Genomic DNA, 25,712 nt, shown 5'->3' on the forward strand with positions numbered 1-25,712 from the left:
AGATTACTCTGACTTTGGGTTTGACCCAAAAGAAAAGGTCAGTTTTTATTTCACTCAGATTCAGTCATTGTGTAGCTGTTACTTGAGAAGGTCTCGCAAAAGAACTTTGATGCTGATGAGTGCAGGACAACCCTGGGTCTAGGCTAAACAGCAACTTAAAGGGATAGTTCAGCCAAAAATAAAAATAGTCATCATTTACTCACCCTAATGTCGTTCCAAAGCTGTGTGATTTATTTTTTATGCAGAACATAAAAGAAGGTATTTTGAAGAATGTTAATAACAAAACTATATTGTTGACCCCTGACTTCCATTGTATGAGCAAAAAACACAGACTTCTTGAAAATATATATTTTTTATGTTCTACAGAAGAAAGACATTTATACCATTTTGGAACGACATTAATGTGAGAGGTGGAGGACTATACCTTTAAGACAGCTTTGGTTTGTCTCCTTTTTTTCGTACACAACACATTAATTCATAGTTTCAGAATCTATGATAACCATGACAGTTAGAAAGGATCTTTAATGTTTCCCAGATAATAATCATTTCAGAATTGAGTTATATCAAACAACTAGCTTTTTTTTTTTTTTTATAATACTTGATTTAATGGCCTGTAAAATGTACTGTGCAGCATGCCATCTTGGGAAATCGTGCTTGAAACAAATCGAATAAAATCACAGAGTCTCATGGCGTTCTTCATACATTTGTAATAGTAAATCACTTTCTCGCCCTCCGTAATAGCATAGCAGTGATAATAAGTAACTTTTACAGTTTCCGTCATATGAAAAAGAACAGCTTTGCCACTATTTCAAAGCACCTTCTACTGTTTGGTATAATATAAAAAAAATCTACTTTTAGATGCAAAAATATATATATTTATATTTCCAAATAAATAAATACATACAATAAATATGTGAATCAAGAACTGTATAAATAACATCGTGTGAGATGGCATCTCCTGTTCTCTACTGTCCCAGTTCTGTCATCTCTGAGCATCACGTAAGCATTGTTCCTTCAAGTCCTTCTTAACCCATATTGAATATTTCCAGAGCAAAGCAGCACCATGTTTAAAACCTCCAAAACCCTCAGATTTGGTTTTCATGGTTATGCTACTCGTCAGCAACAAAGACACCAAATGCAGCTTGACTTTCACACTTTGGGAGTCTTTCGAGACTGTTGTCTTCACCATCAGTACTGGCCAGTGCATTTCCAGAGCAGATCTCATGTTTGGATGCTGTGGCCAAACATTATCATCTCCTCCTCACGTAGAGAAGAAACTGGGCATTTCTCTCACCCGATTGTCTCAACTGTGTCCAAGCACCTCTTTGTACAGTTCTGGAACCTTTTCAGGATCCACCGGTCTTGGAAGAAAGTGAGTGAACTTTTGATGCCTCCTTGATTTTGTCCCATCGCGTGGCGTGCCGTCCTTGTTGAGAGCCACGAAATACCGTGCTCCTCTCTCCCCGTGCTTGTAGAGATTAGAAGAGTATGTGTTGTACCAGTTCTCCTCAAACTGCTCACGGAAGACGCATTCTGCTGTGAGTTTCTCCTAAGAAACAAAAAACATGTTGGTGAACTAAGTCATGCAGTTTCCTCAAAACTCATAACATGGAGAGAAAGAGAGGTGGTCAATACGATGAAACATATATGACATCTACTGGGCTTTAATAAGAACAACAATCATGAAGGATCATTCTCGGTGGTAAGACAAGATCTGAAAAAGTCAAAACTGGGTGAAAGTCTGCTTACAGAGCCATAAAGTTCTCCCTTGTCGTTCATCCCGAGGTAGAGACCACTGTCCACTCCACGGATGCTTATTAATCCAACTGCAAGGCTTATGAATTCCAAAATACCTGGAGAAGAATAAATCAATTGTTCAGATGTTCTTTGAAGTCTAAACCCTCATTACATATTGTGAAAAAGTTGAACTGCAATGCATTATTCATCTCTATACTTCAAAGACTATTATAAAGTAAATATATAAATACATGAATATATATTACTGCATTAATAATAATACATTTCTTTTTGCTGTGAAGTGTTTTTTTTTATTATTACACTTTAGGTTCTTCATATTCAAGTTATTGAATGTTTGGGTTCTTTAATAGATATACAAGTTCTATGTTATATTTAAGTTGCTCAATAAGAACTATAAAAACTGGTGAACCTGTATTTTTAAAAGTGTACAGTCACAGTGCTATTGAGTTCATACTGTGATTCAGTTTCTGTTTAAACAAATCTAACAAGCTGGAAACGAAGAGGGAAATTACCAAAACGACTGTGGTCCTTTCTCGTGCCCTGCACACTGCCATCCGGGAGTATTTCAAGGTGAAATCCAGTCCTGCAGTACAACTGTCTTCTCCGCAGGATCCCTTTCAAGTGCGTTAAATCTGCGGAGGTGCTCCGTGACAGTCTCTCTGCTGGAACTAAGTGATCATTCAACAGCCCGAGGTTTTCTCCTAGAGGTGGCAGAAAGAACTGTGATCCGACCTGTCCGAAACCCTCCAGGCTCTGTAAAAACGTCCCGATCTCTCCCATAGCTGCAGTTACAAACCTCCAATCCAGCAAGAGCGCTCAGGGAAACTTGATCTAGATGAATACGGTGAAGCAATCGTCCAAAGCTATTCGTTACGACGAATAATATCCATGCGAGCACGTCATTTGTAGTGGATCCATGCTGAGCGCATATGGAATATCACTTGACTCCAGTGGATTATACAGACATATCCAGTGGGGAAGAAACAGTAACTGCAAATAACTGACTTCAGACAAGTCCTTTAATTTCTGCTCTCATGCCTCGTCCACATGGTGGCCGGTGGTGCTTTCTGACATGAATAAATGTGCAGCAGGTATTGAGGCAGCAGGTATGTGTTGTTGTGGGAAGTGCTTTGCGCAGTGAGTGGCTGCTACGCGCGCGGGGCAGGTGCAGAGCTCGGGCTTCTGTGGGCGGGACATCGGGTTGGTCCAGCCTTGAGTTTTTGCGCACAAGTTGTCTGTGTTTTCGTTTATGCCTGTGTTTGTGAGGGCCAGGTTTTGCATACATTGTGGGCAACGAATGTAGACGATCTCACAAGCAGGAGGAAAGCAGCACTTGTCACGATTTTGTTTTAGGTTAAATATCATTAGCTCAGTATTAAAACAATATATGTCAATGTGTGTGTGTGTGTGTGTAGCTGTGAGGTGTAGGACAATTTACAAAAATGAGCTACGGGGTGAAATAATAATTAGGCTGTAAATAATCTATAGGCTACTTCTGTTCTGATATCACAAATAGGCCCATATGCCGTGGAAAGTGAACAGCAGCCACATTTGACACCATTATGAAAGTACAAACACTGTCTGTTAATCTTTTGTTAACCCACGTTTTATGTATTTCTATATAAGCTTCTATTTTATTTACTTTTTGAATTTTGAATGTTTCCTATTTGTTTCCTTTTTTCATAAAAAATAATCAATTTGTGGGTGCAATGTAGCCTAAAAAAAATAAAATATGATCAATAATTTTGCTTTAACTCATCAAAATAAGTAAATAAATTTTCGACTTTTTTAAATAGGTTTTACAAGATTCAAATATTTTTTAAGTCAGTTTAATTTAAGTAGAAATTACTTATACATCCAAGTTGATTGTACTTAAAATTTAAGGCAACTTTTTTGTGCGTTGGGATAGTGTAATGATGGGAAATGATGGGTAATTTTTTTTTTTAAACAGGTTAATATGACTTGACATTAATTTGTATCTACAATTTAGTTTTTTAAAGTTTGATTCTACGTTAATATTTTTTTTTGTAGACAAATATGGGAATTTGCCTATTATATCAAAGTTTGAAAAACACTTAATTATAGAAACTGAAGATCAAATCTACAACTCATACAGTATTTTAGCTAGGACTGGTTACCTGGTCAAATTTTAAGAATGAAAAAGCGACGATGAAATGAAATAAATAACTACTTTGATGGACGTCTTCTCAAAACGCTATTTTAAAATATAACATTTTGAGGTCTGAGGGCTTTAACTATGAATTCTAACCATGACCCGAATGGAAAGGACAAATGACTGCAAATACAGCTGCTAATGTGTTTCTGCACGATGTGATGTAGCGAGGTCGCATCTCGCGATGAGTGAGCGCAGTCTCCTCTCCTCTCCCCGCGCCGGTGACACAGTCATGATGGCCGCCGTACGTCGGGTTCTGGCTCTTCGAAACAAGTTCACCAGCTTAACAAACGGGTTAAACCTTTATTTTAACAGCCGACAATCGTTGAGGGAAAGAACAGCTCTGAGACACGTAGGGACAGGGGTGTGTATCACTCTCGGTGGATTCGCTGTTGTTTACTACCAGCACATTTCGAGTCTGGATCGGGGACACGCAGCGAGTCTGCGCGCATTGATTTCTCCGCTCCCAGCAGTGGCTGCAAAAGAGCAGGTAGGCTATATCTACATTTTAGTTGCTACATTTTGCAGTGTTTACGTTTGTGGTGTTTTCATGGTATATTTCTATAGCATCTCGGTTTTTATTATTCCTAAACATTTAAAATCAGTGGATTTCATGTGTCATCAAAACAGTCGCTCTCCACCAGAGAGGTGCTGAATTCAGTGTCTCAGTTCATTAGTCAGGTGATGATGCACTGTGATTCTATGAAACTGCTTATAAGAGAAATGTTGGAACTTTATAGATAGCCTACGATTGGACATGTTTATGGATTTGTTTTGCATGCTTAGTAGGCTACTGACTTCGAAAGGATAATTTTACTAGGCATGCAAATTCAATCAACAACCTTTTCTCCTGTCAAAATCTTTTTTGCATGTGTCCTTCTGCCAGATTTGTTGTACAGTGAATTAGATCAGTGTTTCCTAAACCACAATAGACTCATGTTGTGCTTGATATGATTTTTTTTAAATTACTATAATTAAAGTCACTTTTAGACAACCAATGAAAAACAAACTATATTCAGCTACAAGTGTCATCCACACAAATGCGTGACTTGCACACATTAAATAAAAATTTGAAAAAGGAAACAAGTTCAAAGTCCTTTGTAATATACATATTTGCACAGGACTTTTTCCATATTTTTTGTATACATTACACACATATTTTTTTTCTTTCCTTAAAAAGGAGCTATACATATATGAGATTAATCACAATTAGTTAAATTAATTTATTATTTTTGTCTATTTTATATTTTTAACAAAGCAAAAGGGGAACACATACTCTTGGTATGACTGTTGTTGAAAAGCATTTATCAGACTGTTATCAGATTGATCATTAAACCATACAGGATTGAATCAGTCTTGTGTGAATCTCTCTGCAATGTTCCCTTTTGTACCCTTATCTGCTTTGGTTGGACATAACCTTGACTTGTGGATTGAGACACAGGAATCCAGGGTTAAGGTAACTGGACACGGCAGCTTGGCAGCCGGGTGGACGTTTGATGGGGGTAATAAGTAGCAGGGCACACATTCCCAGGGTGTTTGCACAGTGCCCAGTGGGCCTGGCCGCCGGCCACCGTAGAGTGAGAAGAACACTGTCCTAGTGAGCTTAGCCCGTGATATATCTGCTTGTGGATGTTTGTGTCCATGTTTTTGTACTGGAACGGTAGTGATATTAAAAACAGGGAGGAAAGGAAAAAGATGAGTAGCACTTTCTTCAATGACATTCTTGTCTTATCTTGTATTCACGTGTATTTGTTTGATTATAGGCCAGTGCATCTGCTGAAGATGAAGAGGTGTTTATGTCAGCCCATGAGCACAGGTTCAGGCTCTTCAGCTCAATGGAGTATGATGGACAGCTTTACATGACACCCCTCGACTTCATTGAGTCTCTCACTATGAGCGAACCAAAGAGTGAGTTACACAAACAGTTCATCTTCTTTAGCAGAATATATGAACTCAACATATGATTGTGTAACTGCAGACTAAGGACGTCCTCCTATTGACTTAATCTTAGTTTAAAGGATTAATTCACCCAAAAGTAAACATTCTCTCATCATTTGCTCACCAAACCTGTCTTCAATAGAGCATTCAAGCTTCAAAAGAATGCAAAAGAATCATAAAAGAAAAGTAGCGATGGCTATGAACCACAAATTTTTGAATGAATCAGTTTTAAAAAATGAAAAGATCAGACTCAAAAGCAAATGTGAGCAGCATATTCTTTGAAATTTCTTCTTTTATTTCTCCTTTTGTGGATTTTTTCTTACAGTATGACTTGAGCATGAGAAAATAACGACAGAATTTTGGGTGAACTATCCATTTTATTATAGATCTTTGCCTTAGTAAGGTATAACCTTTCTTAAAAGCAAGCAAGTAACGATGCAGGCATAAAATCAACACATGTAGCCGTAACACCTGCGTGAAGATAGTCATCTCTCTCCGCCAGCATCACATTTACGACCTATTTCTGTAACCAAAATCTGAAAGCAGCTAGACAGACAACTTTTAAACGTGCGTGTCAGATACAGTGGGTCTCTGCTAAACCGAAGACATTAAGTTTTAATCTCAAATTAACGGGAACGGCGCAGAGATCGGTCCAGATGGTAGAGTTGATATGCTCTATAGCTGTATTTTCACGACCCAGCTATACTTGTATGGGGGTTGAGTTTCAACCAGTCATGTTTGCTGCTATCTGAAACTTGGACTTCCTGGAATGTGCAGACGGGTATAAAATGTGAACTGGCAAACATTGCGTCACCATCTTTAATGGCATGCATGACGGAACGAATAGTGGTATTTATGGCTTTATGCTGTGGCTGTAAAAATTTCAGTGCATTATATAAACAGAAGCTACAGTTCATATTTAAACCATACAGTTATTTGGATTTTTTTTACCAATACCATTTCCTTTAAAAGGAATTTTAATTTTAATTTCTCTATGCATTAAATTGTATTAAAAACAAAATGGAGTATAAACTGTTATCCCTTTTATTTAATAAAGAATAAGAGAAAGGTGAAACAGATTCAACCAGTCAAAACATTTCAGAGTGTCTGCTTCACAGTAACAGTATCTTTTCAACCTGAGCGTCGCAGGCCTACTCTACAAAAAGACAGCAACAGATTTTCTGTATTTTGTCAGTGTTTCAACTTGTCATTCATACAGAATTTTTGCACACAAAGTAGAGTGTAACACTTCTGACCTTTTTTTTTTTGTTGCCTTTTTTATTTAGAAATAGTTTTGACAATACCACTTATTCTTATAAATCTCTCTTTTTTATTTTTTAGAAAAGAGGTTTTGGAGATCCCTCACAAAACAGGTTTGATCATGTTTTTCTTTTGTTTGATGAATATTTATCTAGTTTTGAGTTTTGAAAATCTGAATGATCCTCAGTATATGCGCTTTTTTGAAAGGATCTAGACAAGATTCTGTCAGATACGCCACCAGTTTGGAAAGGATCGTCCCGTCTGTTCCGAAACCAGCGTGAAAGAGGTGAGACCTGATAATCATGTTATGTTTATCAATTTGTATTGTATAATGCAGTGTTGTTTGCTTTGTCATTTGATCATTGTTTACTTTAGTAAATCCCTCCAGGCAACTTGATTTTGAGAGGATCTGCTTTCAAAGTGCCACTTGTGTGGCTAGCATTCTAAATACTGAGCTAATGAATGATTATGAATGATGTGCATAAAGCCGAAACATCACAGATATTGTGATTATAGGTACAATTAGGATACAGTTGTTAGAGCGTGCAGATGCTTAGACCACCCACATGCATGGTGTTATGAAACAATCCGGATCCTGAAACTTGTTCTCATGCGGAAGGAGAGTGCGCAGGCTGTAAATGGTCTTATCTCTCAATCAGTCTGACATTACTGTGACTTTGCTCTGGGATAATCACAGATAGGAAGGTGACAAATAACACCCAGTGCATAACATGTGGTATGTTGTTTTGAATCGAAAATAATCATGCACTCACCTTAATCCATAAATTATCCAGCTTCATATTGCCCTGAGGTCTTACATTTTAGATGTGATTTAAGAAAAAGCAATGTTTGCTTGTATAGCCTACTTGACATATTAACAGTAATTTATACTATTGCAAGAATTCTAAAAAATATTTATTCATCAAGGTCAAGGATGCATTAAATTGAGCAAAACTGACAGTAAATACATTTATAATGTTACAAAACATTTCTATTTTAAATAAATGCTGTTCTTTTGAACTTTCTATTCATCAAAAGAATCATGAAAAAAAGTACAAAATATAAAGCAGCACTGTTTTAACTTTAATAATAATACGAAATGTTTCTTGAGCTCCAAATCAGCATATTAGAATGAATTCTGAAGGATCATGTGACACTGAAGACTGGAGTAATGATGCAGAAAATTCAGCTTTGCATCAGGAATAAATAACATTTTAAAATATTTTCACACTAAAATATGGGTTTAGAAAAAGAAGAAGAATATTCATTTAATTTATGAGACTAATATCTTTTAATGTGTGGGGCTTTCCCAGATGCTAACAATACTTTCCTTGTAGTGTTCTTTCTTACACTTAAAACACTAAAACACTCCACACAGTGCATGATATTCCATTGCTTTCCTTGAGTGCCAGTGCCTGGGTTTGGGCTTTTAATCCGGCTGTTAAATGTTAAAGCTGCACTTAGGTAAAAAAAAAAAAAGAAGATAGGCTTGATCTGTGAACAAAGCCTTACTTCAGAAAATGAAAAGAGCTGTTTGAACTTTGCAATGTTGAGACTTGTCCTAGTGGCAGCCCTGTATCACTCTGGACAGTATGAATTCTAAGAATGGCGTTGGATTACATCTCCATCACTGACACTCTATATCAATTGTTTCTGTGGAATTCTTTGTGTTCTGACAACTGTTTGAGCTCTTGGGCTGGATTTCTTTCTGCAAGACTGAAGGTGTGTGGCTCTAATGAAACCTGCCTGAGATCCTAAAGACTAAATGCACAAGCAGCCACAAGCGGATGTCTTGACTCAGCTTTATATGGTGCAGATATACATAGGGCAATCAATTGAAAAACATAAGTGAATTAATTGCATGATATGAATATGTTGAATTGCTGAGTAAAGCCCCCAAATAAAGATAATCCAAAGACGTTGTAGCAGATAAGTAAAGCACTAAATAGACTAGAACTGCAAGATTCTGGATAGATTGTGATTCACGATTTATTGTTTTTTTAAAATAGAGGTCACGATTCTCCCACGATTCTGAACAGACAACTAAACAAAATAACATGTAATTTACTAGAGGTTCTGATCAAATGTTTAAAATGTTATTAATTATAATTAATCTGAATGAATAATAATAAAAAATCGGGTCTGAATGAATGATTCAATAACTCAATTGTTTCATTACTGGAAGAATCAGCGTTTTTTGACGGAATCTCTGGAATGAATGATTGAATGACAAATACGTTTTTTAACAGTCACCTGTCGCCACCTACTGGCGTAATGATGAAATACCTATACATGTCTTCCGCTTTCTCTAGATCAGATCTGAATCGTTCTGAATAGGTTTGTTAGACATGCGGATCATTGTCATTTAGGAATAAGATTGCATGGGTGTTTGAACCGAGATCTTGATCTTTTAACGATTAATGTAGTTCTGCGTAGTTCTTAATGCGTAGTTCTGGTTTTAATTGCTCAATGGCATTGACTTACGAGTCTAGGGTCATGATTAAATGCATTTGTTAATCATATTATTTTGTAATTAAAGTTCAAAAAACTATTTTTAAAATATAAGGTAAGGTAAAAATGTATCTATAAAAATAAGTAATATAATTTAGTTTTTAAATAATTGTATAATACGGAACGAAAAAAAGAATACCATTAATATATTATATTATTTTATTTATTTATGTAAACAATTCTAATAATAAATTCACAGCCCCATATGTACTACCGTTTACAAAAAAGGTTGGGGATTTTTTTTAAATCTTTTTTTTTAATCTTATGGTCACTAAGGGTTCATTTAATTGAATATATAATTGAATATAATTTTAATATATAATATAATATATATATATGTTTTTTAAAATGTAATATTCCTGTGATGCAAAGCTGAATTTTCAGCATCATTACTCCAGTCCTCAGAGTCACATGATCCTTCAGAAATCATACTAATATCCCGAATTTGCTGCTCATTATAAATAAATTATTAAATGAATATATTATTTTTATATAATTAATTATATTAAATGAACACATTAAATTCCCAGGCTTAGTTAAATACAAATATAAACTGGTGTTGAATCAATCAACCAAATACATCAAGGATCAGGGTGGCCTGTGAAAATGTATCTTCTCTATTATGTTTTACACACACCTTTCTTTATCCTTTTCCTTAAACATTCCAAAGTCCTTTTCCCACAGCACTCAAAGAAGCCCTTCTGAACTATCTGTGTCCAAGTCACTATCATCTCCTTAAACAAAAGCTTGGGAATGCTTTCAGTGGCAGGAACAATTCTCCTTAAGTCTCTCCTAGACAGAGACCTGACAGTTGCTCTTCCTTTCTTCTCCTCTCACACAACAAAGGACTAACAGACCTCAAAAAGGAAAACAAACCCACATCAGGCATCTGCAATCAGTTACAGATCACTTGAGAATGTTTTACACCTAGGAAAATAAACAGAGGGGAACTCAGGAGCCAGTGGCCTGGTCTAATTTTGTTTGGGTTTGTGTCCAGCCTTGTTACTTTACGTTTTAACGTCTCTGTTTGTGCAAAGAGAACACCAAACGAGTAAAGAACAGGATCCTCTTAGATCTTATCAATGTAAAAGAAGAAAGGACGCCTAGTTTAAAATGACATTTGATAGTAAAATATATTTTGAAGGCAGGTTCTGGGATGTTGGAACACAAGCTTAAAAAGAAATGTTTATGTACTGTTTTTCAGGTGTCATCGCTTACACAGAGTATCTATTTCTGCTTTGCATTTTGACAAGTAAGTTTGTCTTCAGGTAATTCTCCACGCTTGTTTAGAGGATGTATTGATGTCCCTCATATTATGTCTTTCTTTTGTCTTCTAGAGCCACATGCAGGTTTTAAAATAGCTTTCAACATGTTTGATGCAGATGGCAATGAAATGGTGGATAGGAGAGAATTCATGGTGGTATGGTTGTTTTTGTTGTTGTTTTTTATTAATGTGAACGTCAGCATGCGTAAAGATAAAGTTCTGCTTTTTTACATTTAGTTAGAGGACATATTCCGCAAGAAAAATGAAAAGAAGAAAGAGCGAGGAGGAGATCCTGACAGTTCATCTCAACTGGTAAGAAAAACAGACTTTTTTTTCAATTTTACAGTCCTCCGTCGCATGAGCATATTCTGCTGGCACTTGCCATATCTTGAATCGATGTGCAGTTTATTTGAAAGTGATTTAAGGAAATAGTTCACCCAAAAATAAAAATTCTGTACCAAATTTTTTCTTATCTGTGTAACTCCAAAAGAGAAGTTTTGAAGAATGTTCACACTGCTCTCTTCCATACAATAAAGTGAATGGTGCTAGGCTTAAGCCTAGTCCCAGACTAAAATACATGTTTGAGCTGTTATAACTGAAAGCAACTTGCACTGATATATCTTAAAGAGTCCTAATTGAACTAAAGTCTAATCCTGGCTTAATCTATACCCTGTTTGTGAAACCAGGCGTATTAATATGTGTATTAAATGTCAAGATTCCTGATTGATTTGTTTGGGGAAGAGATCGAAACTGCTTGGCAGCCATTGCCACCATTCACTTTTATTGCATTTGCTTTAATTTAATATTTAATCATTTATAATTAATAATGAGTAATATAGAAATAAATTGTTATAAATTATCTGCTCTATCTATTTATCTATCTATTTACTATACATTTCTCCTTTTGTGTTTTATGGAAGACATTTTAGATGAATTATTCCTGTAATATTTGAACACCTATGTTGGAATGAATAGCCATTGATTTTATTTTCTCTGAGATTTTATTGTTGCATGTTTTCAATCGCATTTAAAATTGCTAGATGAGTGATTCATGCATAATGTTCATTTGAACGAATGTACATGGATATTTTTCTGCATAGTACAAAACAACAATGAGTCTCTTATCTCTCATGCTGGGGAAATGCTGATTGTTACAGACTGTGTTTTGAAAACGCTTTGAGAGTTCATTGTCTTTCACAATCCCTAGTGAAATATGACAAAGCTGAATGGTGATTTGATTTGATCTTATCCTGTTTTGCACGCTATCATAATCTTGGCTGTGTGAGAGTGTGGAACTGTATGGATATCAAGGATCTGCCAGCAGCAATGTATGTATACTGTATACTAAATGATCCTTATGAGCATGACTTCGACGTGTGTTCTTAGCATGGCGGTTATTGTGGTTGGTGCTTGATTGAACTTGTACAGTCATAGTCAACAACAACTGTGCATGTCTGTCCTAACCACTGATGTTTATGCAGCTACACCCTATATAGTGCTCAAAAACCAGAAGGGTTACATTCACATTCAGTGGCTTCTTTCAGACAGTCAGGGAGCAATATTATTTTACATGCTGAAATGTTTGGATAGGGCGTAACAAGAGTGACCCTCACGCATGGCTCACCTCCAGAGAAGAGGGACAATGGGGCTAATGGGGCTCAGTCAGACGCAGTCTGAAATGCTGCTCTATTGTCTAGGAGAGCAGAAAAATCATCCAGAGACTACGACAGATGATTTATGTTGCTTGTCTACTGTCAGGAGCTTTTTTTTTTGCCAAGGAATGGTCTCACAGAATCACGTTAAAAGGCCCTCACCTGAAGAATGGCAGCTCTCCCTGGACCCCCATGTTTTATTTTTACAGTTACTTGAAGAGTGGTATTTGGGTTTGGGTTACTTCTTATGATGGCTTGACCATGAAGTTTTGTGCCACTAAAGAGTTACAGCTGAAATCGTTTCCACACCAAACAAGAGAGATGTGGAGCTTTTTAAGCTTTAACCACTATAAACTATAGTACTGATTTTAAAAATACTGATCACAATCCACTGCAAGGACATAACTTGTTTCATTCAGTAAATCAAACAGTTATCAGAATGCACTATAAAATGACTGAAGCACCAATGTCACGTTGGAATAATTATGATTTTTTTATGCTTTTGAAAGAAGTCTCTTATGCTCATGAGGCTGCATTTATTTGATTTAAAATACAGTTTTATTTTGAATATTGTGAATACAGGAATATTGTGAAAAATTATTATAATTTAACGGAACTGTTTTCTATTTTAATATTTTTTAATAGAATTTTCAGCATCATAATAACTCCAGTCTTCAGTTTCACAGAGATTATTCTAATATGCTGATTTGCTGCTCAATTATTATCACTTATTATTGGAACTCAATTATTAATAATGGTTCTTATTACTATCACTGTTGAAAATTTTTTATTTTTTTTGCTGCTTAACATTTCCTTAACATTGCCTTGCATTACTTCAGATGGTTTTGCATGTGTATTAGTCTTTCACTGCATTGTCTGAATTTTTGGCGATTATTGTTAAGCCTTTAATATTTTCACCTCTAATATGCAGGTACTTAAAAAAGAGCAGCCTCAGTCTGAACCCAGAAGTTTCTGGGATGTTCTAAGGCATGGTGCGAGAATAGTTCTCTTTTCAGATCTGATGGAGGTACAAGTATCCTCGAGCTCACTTGCTTTCTCGTTCGAATCCCATAATTCCCTTGACCATTCCCTGTCCGCCATCCCTTGTGAGGTTCTTCCCATTGTTTGTTTTGTTGTTGTTTTTTTCTTTTTGTTTATTGTCATTTTGATTCACTAATGTCAGTACACTTCATGTTACAGTTAAATATTAATATTTTTTTTAAGTTCTTAAGATTTATATAATTGTAACTGAGCCATTCAAGAATACATCATGTTTGGCCTTATTCATGCATCTCATTGAAATTATTATTATTCGATGTTGGTGCTTAATAAATGGATTTGACATTGTTTTTGAGTCATTTACCAAGCTCAGATATTGAGATGTAGATCTAGCATATTATGATAGTACAAGTTTCAAAACTACCATCAGATACAGTATGCCTCTTGTTTTTGTAAAGATACGCTGCTACAAAAAAACATTGAGGTATATCTGGTATGCAGATTTCTGCATGAGCGACCTGTTGTTTGCGTGGCATGGGATGATGTCGGCTGCTTCATGATGTGTCAGTGTGACAGTTATAAAGCATTTTCTCCACCATACAATATTTAAAAATGAATTGCATGCCATTTAGCAGCACAAGTCATCCAGCTTTTATTATATTCATTGTAGCTTACCGCAGTGCACAAGTGTCTCACACCAGCCACCGAGCGAACGCACAGAGTAACGTTATAACATAACTTTCAACACACTCAAATGTATTTTTAATATGATTGTTTTGACCAAGTAAAACAGCACTGCAAATTAATTGTAATTCGTCCAATAAAGTGGTCTGTGTGAGTAAAGGAGCGGCAGCGTGGCATATAAGCATAATAAAAACATATATACATGCATCAAATTTGATGTAAATGAATCATTTGCTTTTAATCAATCATTTAAATGCCAATTAAATGTACATTTTACATTTATTTGTGTTTGTGTTTTTTTTAAATGTTGTTATATGTTTATGGCTGCACTTCCTCATCACACTATTTTAGTGTACACTTATTCAAACAAATTTTGCTCTCTTGTTCAGTTTCTTACAGCTGAATAATGTGTTTTCATAATTTGCTTTCACAGCACGCAGCAGAAAATGTCACCGACACAACTCTGCTGGTTCATTTCTTTGGAAGAAAGGGCAAAAGTGAACTTACATTTGATGACTTCTACAGGTGAGAGACAGATTTGATGGCCATGATCTTGAAGACTTCTAGTCTTAAGTGAAGATTTAACTCTATCATGATCCTAAATTAAGTTTCTGTTATATATCTGTTATATGTATGAAAAAATAAAAAGGCAAAGAACATGGGGCCATGTTATAATGCATGACCCTTGAAGGGGAATTAAAATGAATCACTAAGGATGCTATATTCTTATCAAAGCATGTTGGGATGGTCCAGTCACTTTGTCTAGTGTCCTACTGAGCGAGTGATGGCATCTCCTTTTAACACTGTGTCTGTGTCACTCGCGTTCTGTCGGCAGATTCATGGACAACCTGCAGACAGAAGTCCTTGAGATTGAGTTCCTCAGCTTTTCCAAGGGAATGACCACCATTAGTGAGGAAGACTTCGCTAGTATCCTGCTGCGCTACACCACAGTGGAGAACATTACAGGCTACCTTGAGAATGTGCGTCAAAGCATACCCGATGAAAAGGTAGTACTTGCTCTAGACACACACACACACACACACATAGCTGATGTTCCCTTTAAGTTTATGCAAAAATGTATTTCTGAAAGTTCAAAACATCCACTATTTTGAATGTTATATTTTTTGGGGGGGTTATGCGAATGTTGATTATGGTTATGAAAAACAAGGGAATATTTAATTTTATAATTTCATCAACATCATCTATAGTCAAAAATAGTCAAATAGTTCAAACATCATCAAATAGTTAGTAATGTTTAAACAGAATGTTAGGTGAACGTCCAACTGAACCGTTCCATGAACAATGTATAAAGGCTGATAGGTCCTTTAAGTCAAGTCAAGTCAAGTTTATTTATATAGCGCTTTTCACAATACAGATTGTATCAAAGCAGCTTCACAGTATTAAATTAAAATAATACATCAATGTTTGTTTCTAGTGGAAAACGTCCACGTTTGGTAATGCTGATCAATAGTATTGTTGATTGATTAATTAAATTAAATATAATATTATATTTAAATAAATATTCCCAAATATCCCCAACTGAGCAAGCCAAAGGCAACAGTGGCAAGGAACCGAAAAACTCCACCAGGTGACCTAATGGAAAAAAAAAAAAAAAAAAACCTTGGGAGAACCCAGGCTCAGTCGGGGGCCAGTTCTCCTCTGGCGTTTATGAACTAGAGGTCGGATTTAACTGTAAGATTAAAAGAATTATATGAATGCCTGGCTGAAGAGATGCGTCTTTAGTCTAGTTTTAAACTGGGAGAGCGAGTCTGAGCAACGAACAGTATCAGGAAGACTATTCCAGAGTTTTGGAGCTAAATGTGAAAATGCTCTCCCTCCTTTGGTTGATCTGGATATCCTAGGTATGACCAAAAGCCTTGAATTTAGTGATCTTAAAGAGCGCAATGGATTATAGGGCGATAGAAGATCCGTTAAATAGACTGGAGCTAAGCCGTTTAGGGCTTTATAAGTCAGTAGCAATACCTTGTAATTAATACGGAACTTTATAGGTAACCAATGTAGCGATGATAAAATTGGTGTTATATGATCATATTTTCTTGATCTAGTAAGAACTCTAGCGGCGGCATTTTGGACTAACTGTAGCTTGTTTATTGAGGATGCAGGACAACCGGCTAATAAAGCATTATAGTAATCTAGTCTCGAGGTCATGAACGCATGAACTAACTTTTCTGCATCAGAAACTGATAGCATGTTACGTAGCTTAGCAATGTTTCTAAGGTGGAAAAAGGCTGTTCTTGTAACATATGAAATATGATTTTCAAAAGACAGGTTGCAGTCTAGTATAACACCCAGGTCTTTTACTGTACAGGATAAAGTAACAGGACATCCTACTAAGTTGTAGTGTGAGAGGTTTTGTGGGCGTTTTTTTGAACCGATGATTAGTACCTCTGTCTTTAAAATTGCTCGTCATCCAATCTTTTATATCTTTAACACACTCTGTCAATTTGGATAATTTAGCGTTTTCATCTGGCCGTGATGAAATATAGATTTGAGTGTCATCAGCATAACAATGGAAACTAATTCCATGTTTCCTTATAATATTTCCAAGTGGCAGCATATATATTGAGAATAACAGAGGGCCTAACACATATCCCTGCGGCACTCCATAGTTTACTGGAGTTATGATCGTTTTTTCTCCATTTAAATAGACAAAATGGTAGCGGTCAGATAAGTATGACCTCTGCACTGCAAGGATGGATTTTAATTTAATGATTTAATTTGACATTGGTACTGTGTTATTCTAATATAATTTAATTTGAATGTTAGAATTTGACATAAAAGGTGATGCATACCTCTAAATACGTTTAGAAACAATATCCATATATAGGTGAAAATGCCCCTGGAAATCAATTTAAGGTGGCAAATATTGCCCCTTAATAAAAATGTTAATTTCGGTCACTACTGTGAACTGTGACCACTGCATAGAATATAAAAAAAATATGAATATCTTCGTGAGTCTTCTGTCAACAACAGGCAAAAATACAATCAGTAAAATATCATTTAATTATTATCAACAAAACTTTGAAAATATCTAGACATATTTTTGTCAATATTGCGCACCCCTAATGTACGGTATTAATTTTGATTTCTTCAGGTCTTAAAAAGCCTTAAATTTGACTTTAAAAATTGTGCAGATACCCTGGTATTGTGTGATCTATAGTATCGAACGCAGCACTAAGATCAAGTAAAACTAGTACTGAGATACAGCCTTGGTCAGAAGCTAAAAGTAAATCATTTGTAATTTTAACGAGCGCAGTTTCAGTGCTATGATGCGGTCTGAATCCAGACTGAAACTTTTCATAGATGTCATTTTCTTGCAAGAAAGAGCCCAGTTGAGCGAACACCACTTTTTCTAGTATTTTAGACATAAAAGGAAGATTTGAAATGGGTCTATAATTTGCTAGATTATGCGGGTCTAATTGTGGTTTCTTAATGAGAGGTTTTATAACTGCCAGTTTAAATGTTCTTGGAACATGACCTAAAGATAAAGATGAGTTAATAATATTGAGGAGAGGCTCTTCCACTACAGGTAACACTTCCTTCAGTAGTTTAGTTGGTATAGGATCTAATAAACATGTTGTTGTTTTAGATGAAGTGATAAGTTTATTTAACTCTTTTTGTTCTATAGTTGTAAAGCACTGTAATTGTTCTTGCGGGGTGATAATTGAGGCTGAATTATAAGGCGCGATTGAGGATTGAACGTTTACAATTGTGGTTCTGATGTTTTCTATTTTCTCAGTGAAGAACTTCATGAAATCATTACTACTGAACTGTAACAGAATATTTTGTTCAGGTGACATCTGTTTATTTGTTAGTCTAGCCACGGTGTTAAATAAAAACCTAGGATTGTTTTGGTTGTTTTCTATTAGTTTGCGGAGGTGCTCAGCCCTGGCCGCTTTTAGGGCCTTTTTATAACGTGACATACTGTCTTTCCATGCGATTCTAAAGACCTCTAAATTAGTTTGTTTCCATTTACGCTCTAAATTACGGGTTTCTCTCTTTAGAACATGCATAGTATTGTTGTACCATGGTGCTTTACTTTTCTCTCTGACCTTTTTTAATCTAATGGGTGCAACAATATCCAATTTTCCAGAGAGAATGGTGCTCATAGTGCTAGTTAGTTCATCTGTTTGTTTGGGTTCACTGAGCAGCTGAGACAGATCAGATAAGCAATTTGAAAAATTATCTATGGTGGATGGAAGGATTGTTCTGCCTGATCAATAACGCGGCGCAGCATTATATATTACAGGAGTACGTAATATGCAAGTTACCATGTAATGGTCAGTGACATCATCACTTTGTGGAATGATATCTATATCGGTTGGATCGGTTCCATGTGATATAATTAAATCGAGTGTATGATTAAAACGATGAGTTGGTCCGGTAACGTTTTGCTTGACCCCAAAGGAGTTTAATAAATCTGTAAACGCAGCCCCTAACGCATCATTTGGATTATCTACGTGTATGTTAAAATCTCCAACAATTAATGCTTTATCGACATTGACTAATAGGTCTGAGAGAAAATCTGCAAACTCTTTTAGGAAATCAGCGTAAGGCCCAGGCGGTCTATATACGGTAGCCAAGGCTAGAGATAATAGGGATGTTTTTCTAACATCTAAGAGCGTAACATTTAGTACAAGTACTTCAAACGAAATAAACTTATAACCCGTTTTCTGAGTAACATTGAGAATATCTCTATAGATTGTTGCAACACCGCCGCCACGACCAATCAGACGGGGCTCATGCTTATAGGAGTATCCTGCTGGAGTAGACTCATTTAGACCGAAATAATCATTTGGTTTAAGCCAGGTTTCAGTAAGGCAAAGTACATCGAAGCTATTATCTGTGACTATTTCATTTACAATAACTGCCTTAGGTGTGAGTGATCTAATGTTTAGAAGACCTAGCTTTAGAAATTGTTTTTGTTTACTAATAGCAACATTTTCTGTTTTAATAACAATTAGATTTTTCCTAGATCCTGCAGTAGATTTATTATTTGATCTCACTAAACGAGGAATAGACACAGTTTCTATGCAATGTTCTACCCTAGTATTTATATCAGTTAAATTGGTGCAGCAGAGACTATGATTTGGACTTTTGGTTACTAGTCAAAAGATATTTAACATTTTGGAGATGTTATCCGACAGAAGATCCGCTCCGAATCTGCTTGGGTGTAAGCCATCAGCACGGAAAAGCCTAGGACGCTCCCAAAACAGAATCCAGTTATTTACAAAGAGCAGCTTCTGCTCATTGCACCATGACATTAACCATTCATTTAGCACGAATAATCTACTAAACTTTTCTTGTCCTAGTCGGTACGTGGGGAGCGGTCCTGGCACAACGATCGTTGTTTCAGGCGATGTGCTGCGTACCGTATCGATCAGATTCCTGAAGTCTTTCTTCAGAACCTCCGTCTGGCGCAGCCTGATGTCATTCACTCCCGCGTGCAGGACCACAGTTCCGACGCGCTTGTCACCGTTCAGAATCTCGGGAACGCGAGCAGCGATTTCAGAAACACGAGCAGCAGGAAAGCAGTGACTGTGCACCTTACTTTTACCTAACGTAGCGTGTACGTGCCGAACGATGGAATCGCCGATGATCACAGCATCGCGTTCAGTTTCGCGAAGAGGGGAGAAGTGGTTTTGGGTGGATATCTCGAAAACTGGGAGGGTCGGAGAGAGTCTTCTTGGTCTAGACCTGACTCGCGTCTTCCGCTGCGGAACCATCCAGGCTTCGTGGTGGCGTGTTGGAGCCGGAGTGAACGAGACCATGGCTGATCGTGACCTCGGCGCTCGGGACCTATGCTCGGGACCGATGCTGAAAAACGCACAGAGTAGACGAGGTCGGAGTTAGCGGGTTAGTAACGTTAATCACTGATTTGTGTGCATCGGCGCGTGATGTTTCAAAAGCTAAACGCCGGTCTATCAGCTCGGCTTGTCTCACTAAAAGGTCGCGGATCTGTTTCTCAACAGCTTCCAGCTCAGACTGCAGTGCGTGAAGCTCAAATGTGTCCTCACCTGCACCAAAAGGTAGACTACTTACATCCGATATATTCGCCATTTTAACAGATGGACAGTAAGTTAGCAACGACGCTACCAGTGATGCTATCAATATTAATACTAATTTATGACTGAAGTCTTGGATATAATCCGTCTTTTTAGTGGTACGGGTGTAGAGTAGACGCACGATAGGCGAAAAAATGTTTGTTTGTAAGTGAGTGTGGAGAAGACGCGTTCAGCCATGATCCACAGGAGTAACCTATAAGAGTATCCGGCGTTGGATCACTAACGTTAATAGGCTTGAGACGCGTCTGCTCAACAGTCCGCGTTGTAACTATGAGGTTTGAGCAGCAGTGCTTCTCAGTGAGAAAAAGTAGAAAATGTTCGTTGTACATTTTCGATGTTCTTTACACACAGTCTCATCATTACCGCATGACACAAGCTGTTTGGCCTCTGCTGATCCTGCAGCCAATGAGATTGCTTGCTCAACATTCAAATAGTCTGATTCAGTGTTTGCTGTAAGCACGCCATTAGATTAACTCTGAAACCCTCCACCTCCCCCAGCTCCACCTGCCGAGATCTGCAATATAATTTATGTGTCTATTCATGCAACAGCAGCATTTATTACATGCTCACAGCAGCGTGTCTGTGTATCTATTGACAGTAGCAAGTCCATACATGCTCTTCAGCAGCACCAACAATAATCAACAGAAGCAGCGTAGCAGATCTAGGCCACCAAGACCATTCAATAACATGCAAAAACGATTCCGAGAGTTGTCAAATAACATTTTTGTGCTAATGTTTTGAGAAAGTTATTAAAAGCCCAGATAACTTTGAACGAGCATTCTATTAACGTTACTGCAAGAATGTTTGTTCACCTTGAACCTTGGTTGAACGTTAACCAAAGTTCTGAGAACGTTCCCTGTTAGCTTGGGAAGCACAGAAACACAATTGGAGGTATTCTAATATTTCTACTCCTTTATCATGTTTTCATGCATTATAAATGAGTCTATTCAAATCATTGCATTGCAAAACAAATACCACCACAGACGTGGAGAGAGGAGGATATTTATAATCTGAACGATGGTAGTGCCTTTTTTTCTTTAGGATGTTTCCCTTTTTGCACATTGACCCTCACATTATAAGGTTAGAGTCTTTTCAGTTGCTCGAGGAGGCTGTTGGTGGATGGCCATTGATATACAAGTGGTTCTTATTCTTAAGTTAAGAGATATTGCAATACGGCTTAACTTGTAAAACCACCTAAGCGTCACATATTACTCATTAGATCATTTGTAAAACAGTTGTTGGTTGCAAGAGCGGCTTCAGAAAAAGACGTGGGTCTAGTGCCTGGAAATGGATGAGTGGAAATCAAAAGGACCGCTGTTTGGGTAATCTGCTAGCGGTGAGATATTTTGGACACATCCCCTTTTGTTTTTACGTATGCAAGTATCAGGTTAATCTTCTTTAGAAGAGTCGACAAGCTACCCGACCTCTCCTTTAACAAAACAATCCAAAGGTGTTGACAGCTCCAGTTGTGTATATCGGGTGCGGGAGCAGGAGAGATGTGCACTGGGATTGTTTGACTTTGCTATTTTCTGCCTTGGCTCTTGGGATCTGTTATCGCTCTCCAAGTTCCCACAAACACTTAAGGTGCCCTCGTTTTTGAGAAAGTGAGGCGTGATGCAGTTTTGCCTTGTTTAGGGAGAGTTATTCTGAAACTATCTTTGAAATTCATCATTTTATGTACTAGCTCGCTGCACAAGTGCTATCCTATTATAAAGACTCTGACTTAATGATCTCTTTCTATTGCCCAAAGCTTTCTATTTAAAGGAACATTGACGATTTCATCTGCAAGTCACTGATTTAACACTGATCTTTTCTTTTAGGGCATCACTTTTGAAGAGTTTAGGTCCTTCTTTCAGTTCCTCAACAACCTGGAGGATTTTGCCATTGCCATGCAAATGTACAACTATGCAAATCGCCCAATTGGACAAGGTAAACATGCTCATTTAATCCAGTTACTCCTCAAAGTCTGTGGCTAATGATGTTTGGCTCTCGGCTCACAGATGAGTTTGCCCGTGCGGTCTATGTGGCCACTGGCCTGAAGCTGTCAAGACACCTTGTGAACACTATTTTCAAGATCTTTGATGTGGACCATGATGACCATCTAAGCTACAAGGAGTTCATTGGGATAATGAAAGATCGGCTGCATCGTGGCTCTTCTTGGGTAAATATGCTGGGGAACTCCGTTTTTTTTACTTTGTTTTATTATGCAAATCAGCTGTCAGTCACCTTGCTTGTGACAGGATAGATATTCCTGTAAAATGTAAGCACAATTTTAGCTTCAAATTCACATTAGTCATTATCACTGTACTGTTGCTATTAGTTTCACTGTTAGTATTATACACTTCCATTCAAAAGTTTGGGGTCAGTAAGATTAAAAAAAGAAATGAATACTTTTATTTGGCAAGGATGCGTTAAATGAATCGAAAGTGACAGTAAATATGTTTTATGCATTGTAAAAAAAAAAAAAAAAATCCATTTGAAATAAACAAAATCTTTTGAACTTTCTATTGCTTTCTGAAAAAATGTTTCAATGTTTCTGCAAATAGAATGCATTTCTGAAGGGTCATGTGACACTGAAGACTGGAGTAATGATGCTGGAAATCAATAACACATCAATAAGTTACATTTTAAAATATATTAAAATAGAACAGTTATTGTAACAATATTTCACAGTATTGCTGTTTTACTGTATTTTTATAAAAAAAAAAAAAAAAAAAAATGCAGCCTTGGTGACCATAAGATTATTAAAAATCTTACTGACCCCAAACTTTTGTAATCCAATATTGTTCCCTTGTATTTCAACAACAGAAAAGTTGGGTTTTCTTGTTGGTGCAATTTTGCTGACATCTAGTGGCCATGTATTGCCAATTCACTCATTGACCAGCACAATTAATTTCAATTTCCTTTTTTTTTTTTGTATAATGTTGATTTGTGATATGTGTTGATGACATAAAACCAATATGTTGATGAGAAATATTTTCTCTTCATGTTATCATTGTAAACTCAGGGATATAAGGGTGAAGAGAGATTCACATCCTTTAAAGCCTGTATGAAGAAGGAACTCACTGCTAAATAGGTAAGTTTATGTCTAAATAGAAAAAAATGTTGTAGATAGTTAGATATTGCCCTGGAGAATTTAAAATTAATGATTCTGAACTACAGCGCTAGCACTGCTCAGCATTCAGCCAAAGCTCTTTTTCTAGCATCAGATTACTCTGTAAAATTAATGTCTTCTATCCAGAGATACAAGATACCAGCCTAACATAGTGTATTAAGACTTAACACAGTAATAGAATACAGCCCAACCCACACCATGAAACACCTAAACAGGAAACAATTCGACTTACTCTGGGTGTATGAATAGAGTAAATGCAGTTTGAATGAAATAAACAGCTGTTTCATTTCTATTCTCTTGTCTTGTTCTATCACTTGTTGGATTCAGTTATTTAGTTTGATATATGCTGTTCTCCTGTTATGTCTTTGATTTGTGCAGGTGATAGTCCCGCTGTTCCTCTTCACCCTCACGTCTCAGTGAAGATATCTCAAATTGGATTAAAGTTCTCAGTGACTCAATGCAATTACCTACCTGACCTGTGTCAAACTCTGTAAGATACAAATACTGCCATAATTAGATTAACACATGCTACCTCTCTGGACTATAGTTACTGCTTTGTTACTTGGCAGGCACTTTATAAAAGCCATTAACTAGAAGGGATAACACTTTAATGAAATAGCCATATAGCCATGATACTTTTCTTAATCAAAAAGGTATTTATTAAAAGTCTTATACATTTAAATGGGTCCAGTGCCCACATTTTGAGATTGCAAAGTGTCTTTATTTATGATGATATATCACTTCATAAATGTAAAAATTGTCCATTTTTAAAGGGAACTATACGTTGAGGTGGAAAATGCTGAATTCTGGTGGAATATACAGTTATTTATTCTATTTATTGATCTTTTTGTGTAAAGAAAATGTCCTCTTGGGATTTTCCTGCTGTATTGGAAGTGCATTGTTCTAATTGCTTCTCTAGGAGTTATAAGCCAGATAATCTTTCCTTACAATGAGCACATTGCTAACATAGTTTCTCTGAGCTTGTCCACTGCCCACCAGCCAGATCAGCTTACACAGACTCTGACAGTGCTGAGTGCACAGAGCAATAATGAGACCTCAGTTATCTCACAATGTGCTACACATACAGATCCCTCTCTCCACCTCTTTTATGGGTTTCTTACACTGCCACTCCTTTAAGAAATATCTTGCGAAGACAAAACAACAAACAAGCAGAAACTGAATCCACTCGTTTTACTCCAGTGAATATTTCTCATGGTACGTTTATTTTTTAAAGTTAATGTTTGTGCAGATACATATTTTTAAAGCCTTGCCCTACAAAAAAGCTGTTGGACATTTTTTAATTTATTACCCAGGAAAAAAGATACAGGTCATTAAACACACATTGACCCGTGGGGCATGTCGTCACATGTGGGTTTTTAATAATAGAACCATTTTCTCTAATTGAAACATTATAATATAGCTTGTGACAACTGTGTGACAGGTAGCTCCGGGCTAACCCACTGTGCTTTTTACTGAATATAGACCATGTTTTAGATCTGTACATTGCATATTACAGTTTGTGTGTATAGCCTAATTTGTATGCATTAGTATTCAGATTGCTTAGAATGTTTGAATAAATTAAAACCACAATCAAAATAATACTTTTGTGTCATTCCTTCATGTGCTTCCTTTAAAAAAAAAAAGAAAAAAAAAGTGTTTATAGTGAACATTTTAGATTAGACCTATAGGGTTAATGTTTATGTTTGTTTAGTCAAGCTCAATGTAACAATGAAAAGATTTTGGGGTTCCTTAGACAATAATAGCCTACTAACCAGTCAAAGCTGGCTTTAACTGGTCTCACAGCCTGGTCAGGCCGGTTTTCAGCTAGTTTGGCTGGGCTGCAGGCTAATTTTCTCTATACTAACTGCTGAAAAGTCAGCAGACCAGAATGGATGACCATCTAAAACCAGCTTAGACTGGTTTCAAATGTTTATCAGCAGAGAATGAACTACTTAACTGGTCGGTTTCACAGACAAGGTTTAAACCGTTCGAGCTGTTTTAACTGAAAGCAACTTGCACTGATATATCTTAAAATATGTCAGTGCCATTGTTTTGTCAGATGCACACGTGTTTTTTCCCCATTTTTTTCTCTAAGGAACATTTATAAAAACTTCTTAAATATACTAATTGGACTAAAGTCTAATCCTGGTTTAATCTAAGCCCTGTCTGTGAAACCGGGCCATTTTAGTGACAACATGTTTCAACATACAATGACTGGTAAGACAATGTTTTTATTATTGTTTGATTTCAAATTGACAAATTTCATGATTTC

At 36.6% G+C, this 25,712-nt stretch overlaps 2 protein-coding genes across 7 annotated transcripts; one reads left to right on the top strand and one right to left on the bottom strand.

The window, feature by feature from the left end:
• Positions 1–503: 503 nt before the first annotated feature.
• fgf20b (fibroblast growth factor 20b) lies at positions 504–2,842 on the bottom strand. The gene is made up of 3 exons (XM_084132802.1): positions 2,271–2,842; positions 1,750–1,853; positions 504–1,549 (listed from the first exon to the last, which is right to left on the bottom strand). Exons 1-3 carry the CDS (start codon positions 2,536–2,538, stop codon positions 1,304–1,306), a joined length of 618 nt encoding a protein of 205 aa, XP_083988928.1. The 5' UTR covers positions 2,539–2,842; the 3' UTR covers positions 504–1,303.
• On the top strand, positions 2,702–25,039 carry micu3b (mitochondrial calcium uptake family, member 3b). 6 transcript variants are annotated; one of them, XM_084132796.1, is made up of 15 exons: positions 2,754–2,864; positions 5,695–5,839; positions 7,211–7,242; positions 7,337–7,415; positions 10,845–10,892; positions 10,978–11,060; positions 11,142–11,216; positions 12,191–12,232; positions 13,488–13,583; positions 14,673–14,764; positions 15,075–15,246; positions 22,146–22,254; positions 22,326–22,486; positions 23,333–23,401; positions 23,819–25,039. In XM_084132796.1, exons 2-14 carry the CDS (start codon positions 5,728–5,730, stop codon positions 23,399–23,401), a joined length of 1,170 nt encoding a protein of 389 aa, XP_083988922.1. In that variant the 5' UTR covers positions 2,754–2,864; positions 5,695–5,727; the 3' UTR covers positions 23,819–25,039. The 6 variants fall into 6 exon arrangements, with proteins under 6 accessions (XP_083988924.1, XP_083988923.1, XP_083988922.1 ...); XM_084132793.1 differs by lacking the exon at positions 2,754–2,864 and adding an exon at positions 4,077–4,421; XM_084132797.1 differs by lacking the exon at positions 13,488–13,583 and having other exon boundaries at positions 2,744–2,864.
• Positions 25,040–25,712: the final 673 nt, after the last annotated feature.

The sequence above is a fragment of the Abramis brama genome (assembly GCF_963993115.1).
Source record: "Abramis brama genome assembly, chromosome: 13".
Classification (NCBI taxonomy): Eukaryota; Metazoa; Chordata; class Actinopteri; order Cypriniformes; family Leuciscidae; genus Abramis; species Abramis brama.

Coding starts and splice junctions, on each gene's coding strand:
- micu3b (XM_084132793.1), top strand. CDS start 4,116: ATGAGTGAGCGCAGTCTCCTCTCCTCTCCCCGCGCCGGTGACACAGTC. Junction 11,217..12,190: donor CTGACAGTTCATCTCAACTG/GTAAGAAAAACA, acceptor TGGCTGTGTGAG/AGTGTGGAACTGTATGGATA. Junction 12,233..13,487: donor AAGGATCTGCCAGCAGCAAT/GTATGTATACTG, acceptor TCTAATATGCAG/GTACTTAAAAAAGAGCAGCC.
- fgf20b (XM_084132802.1), bottom strand. CDS start 2,538: ATGGGAGAGATCGGGACGTTTTTACAGAGCCTGGAGGGTTTCGGACAG. Junction 1,854..2,270: donor AAAGGACCACAGTCGTTTTG/GTAATTTCCCTC, acceptor ATTCTTCTCCAG/GTATTTTGGAATTCATAAGC. Junction 1,550..1,749: donor AGGGAGAACTTTATGGCTCT/GTAAGCAGACTT, acceptor TTTGTTTCTTAG/GAGAAACTCACAGCAGAATG.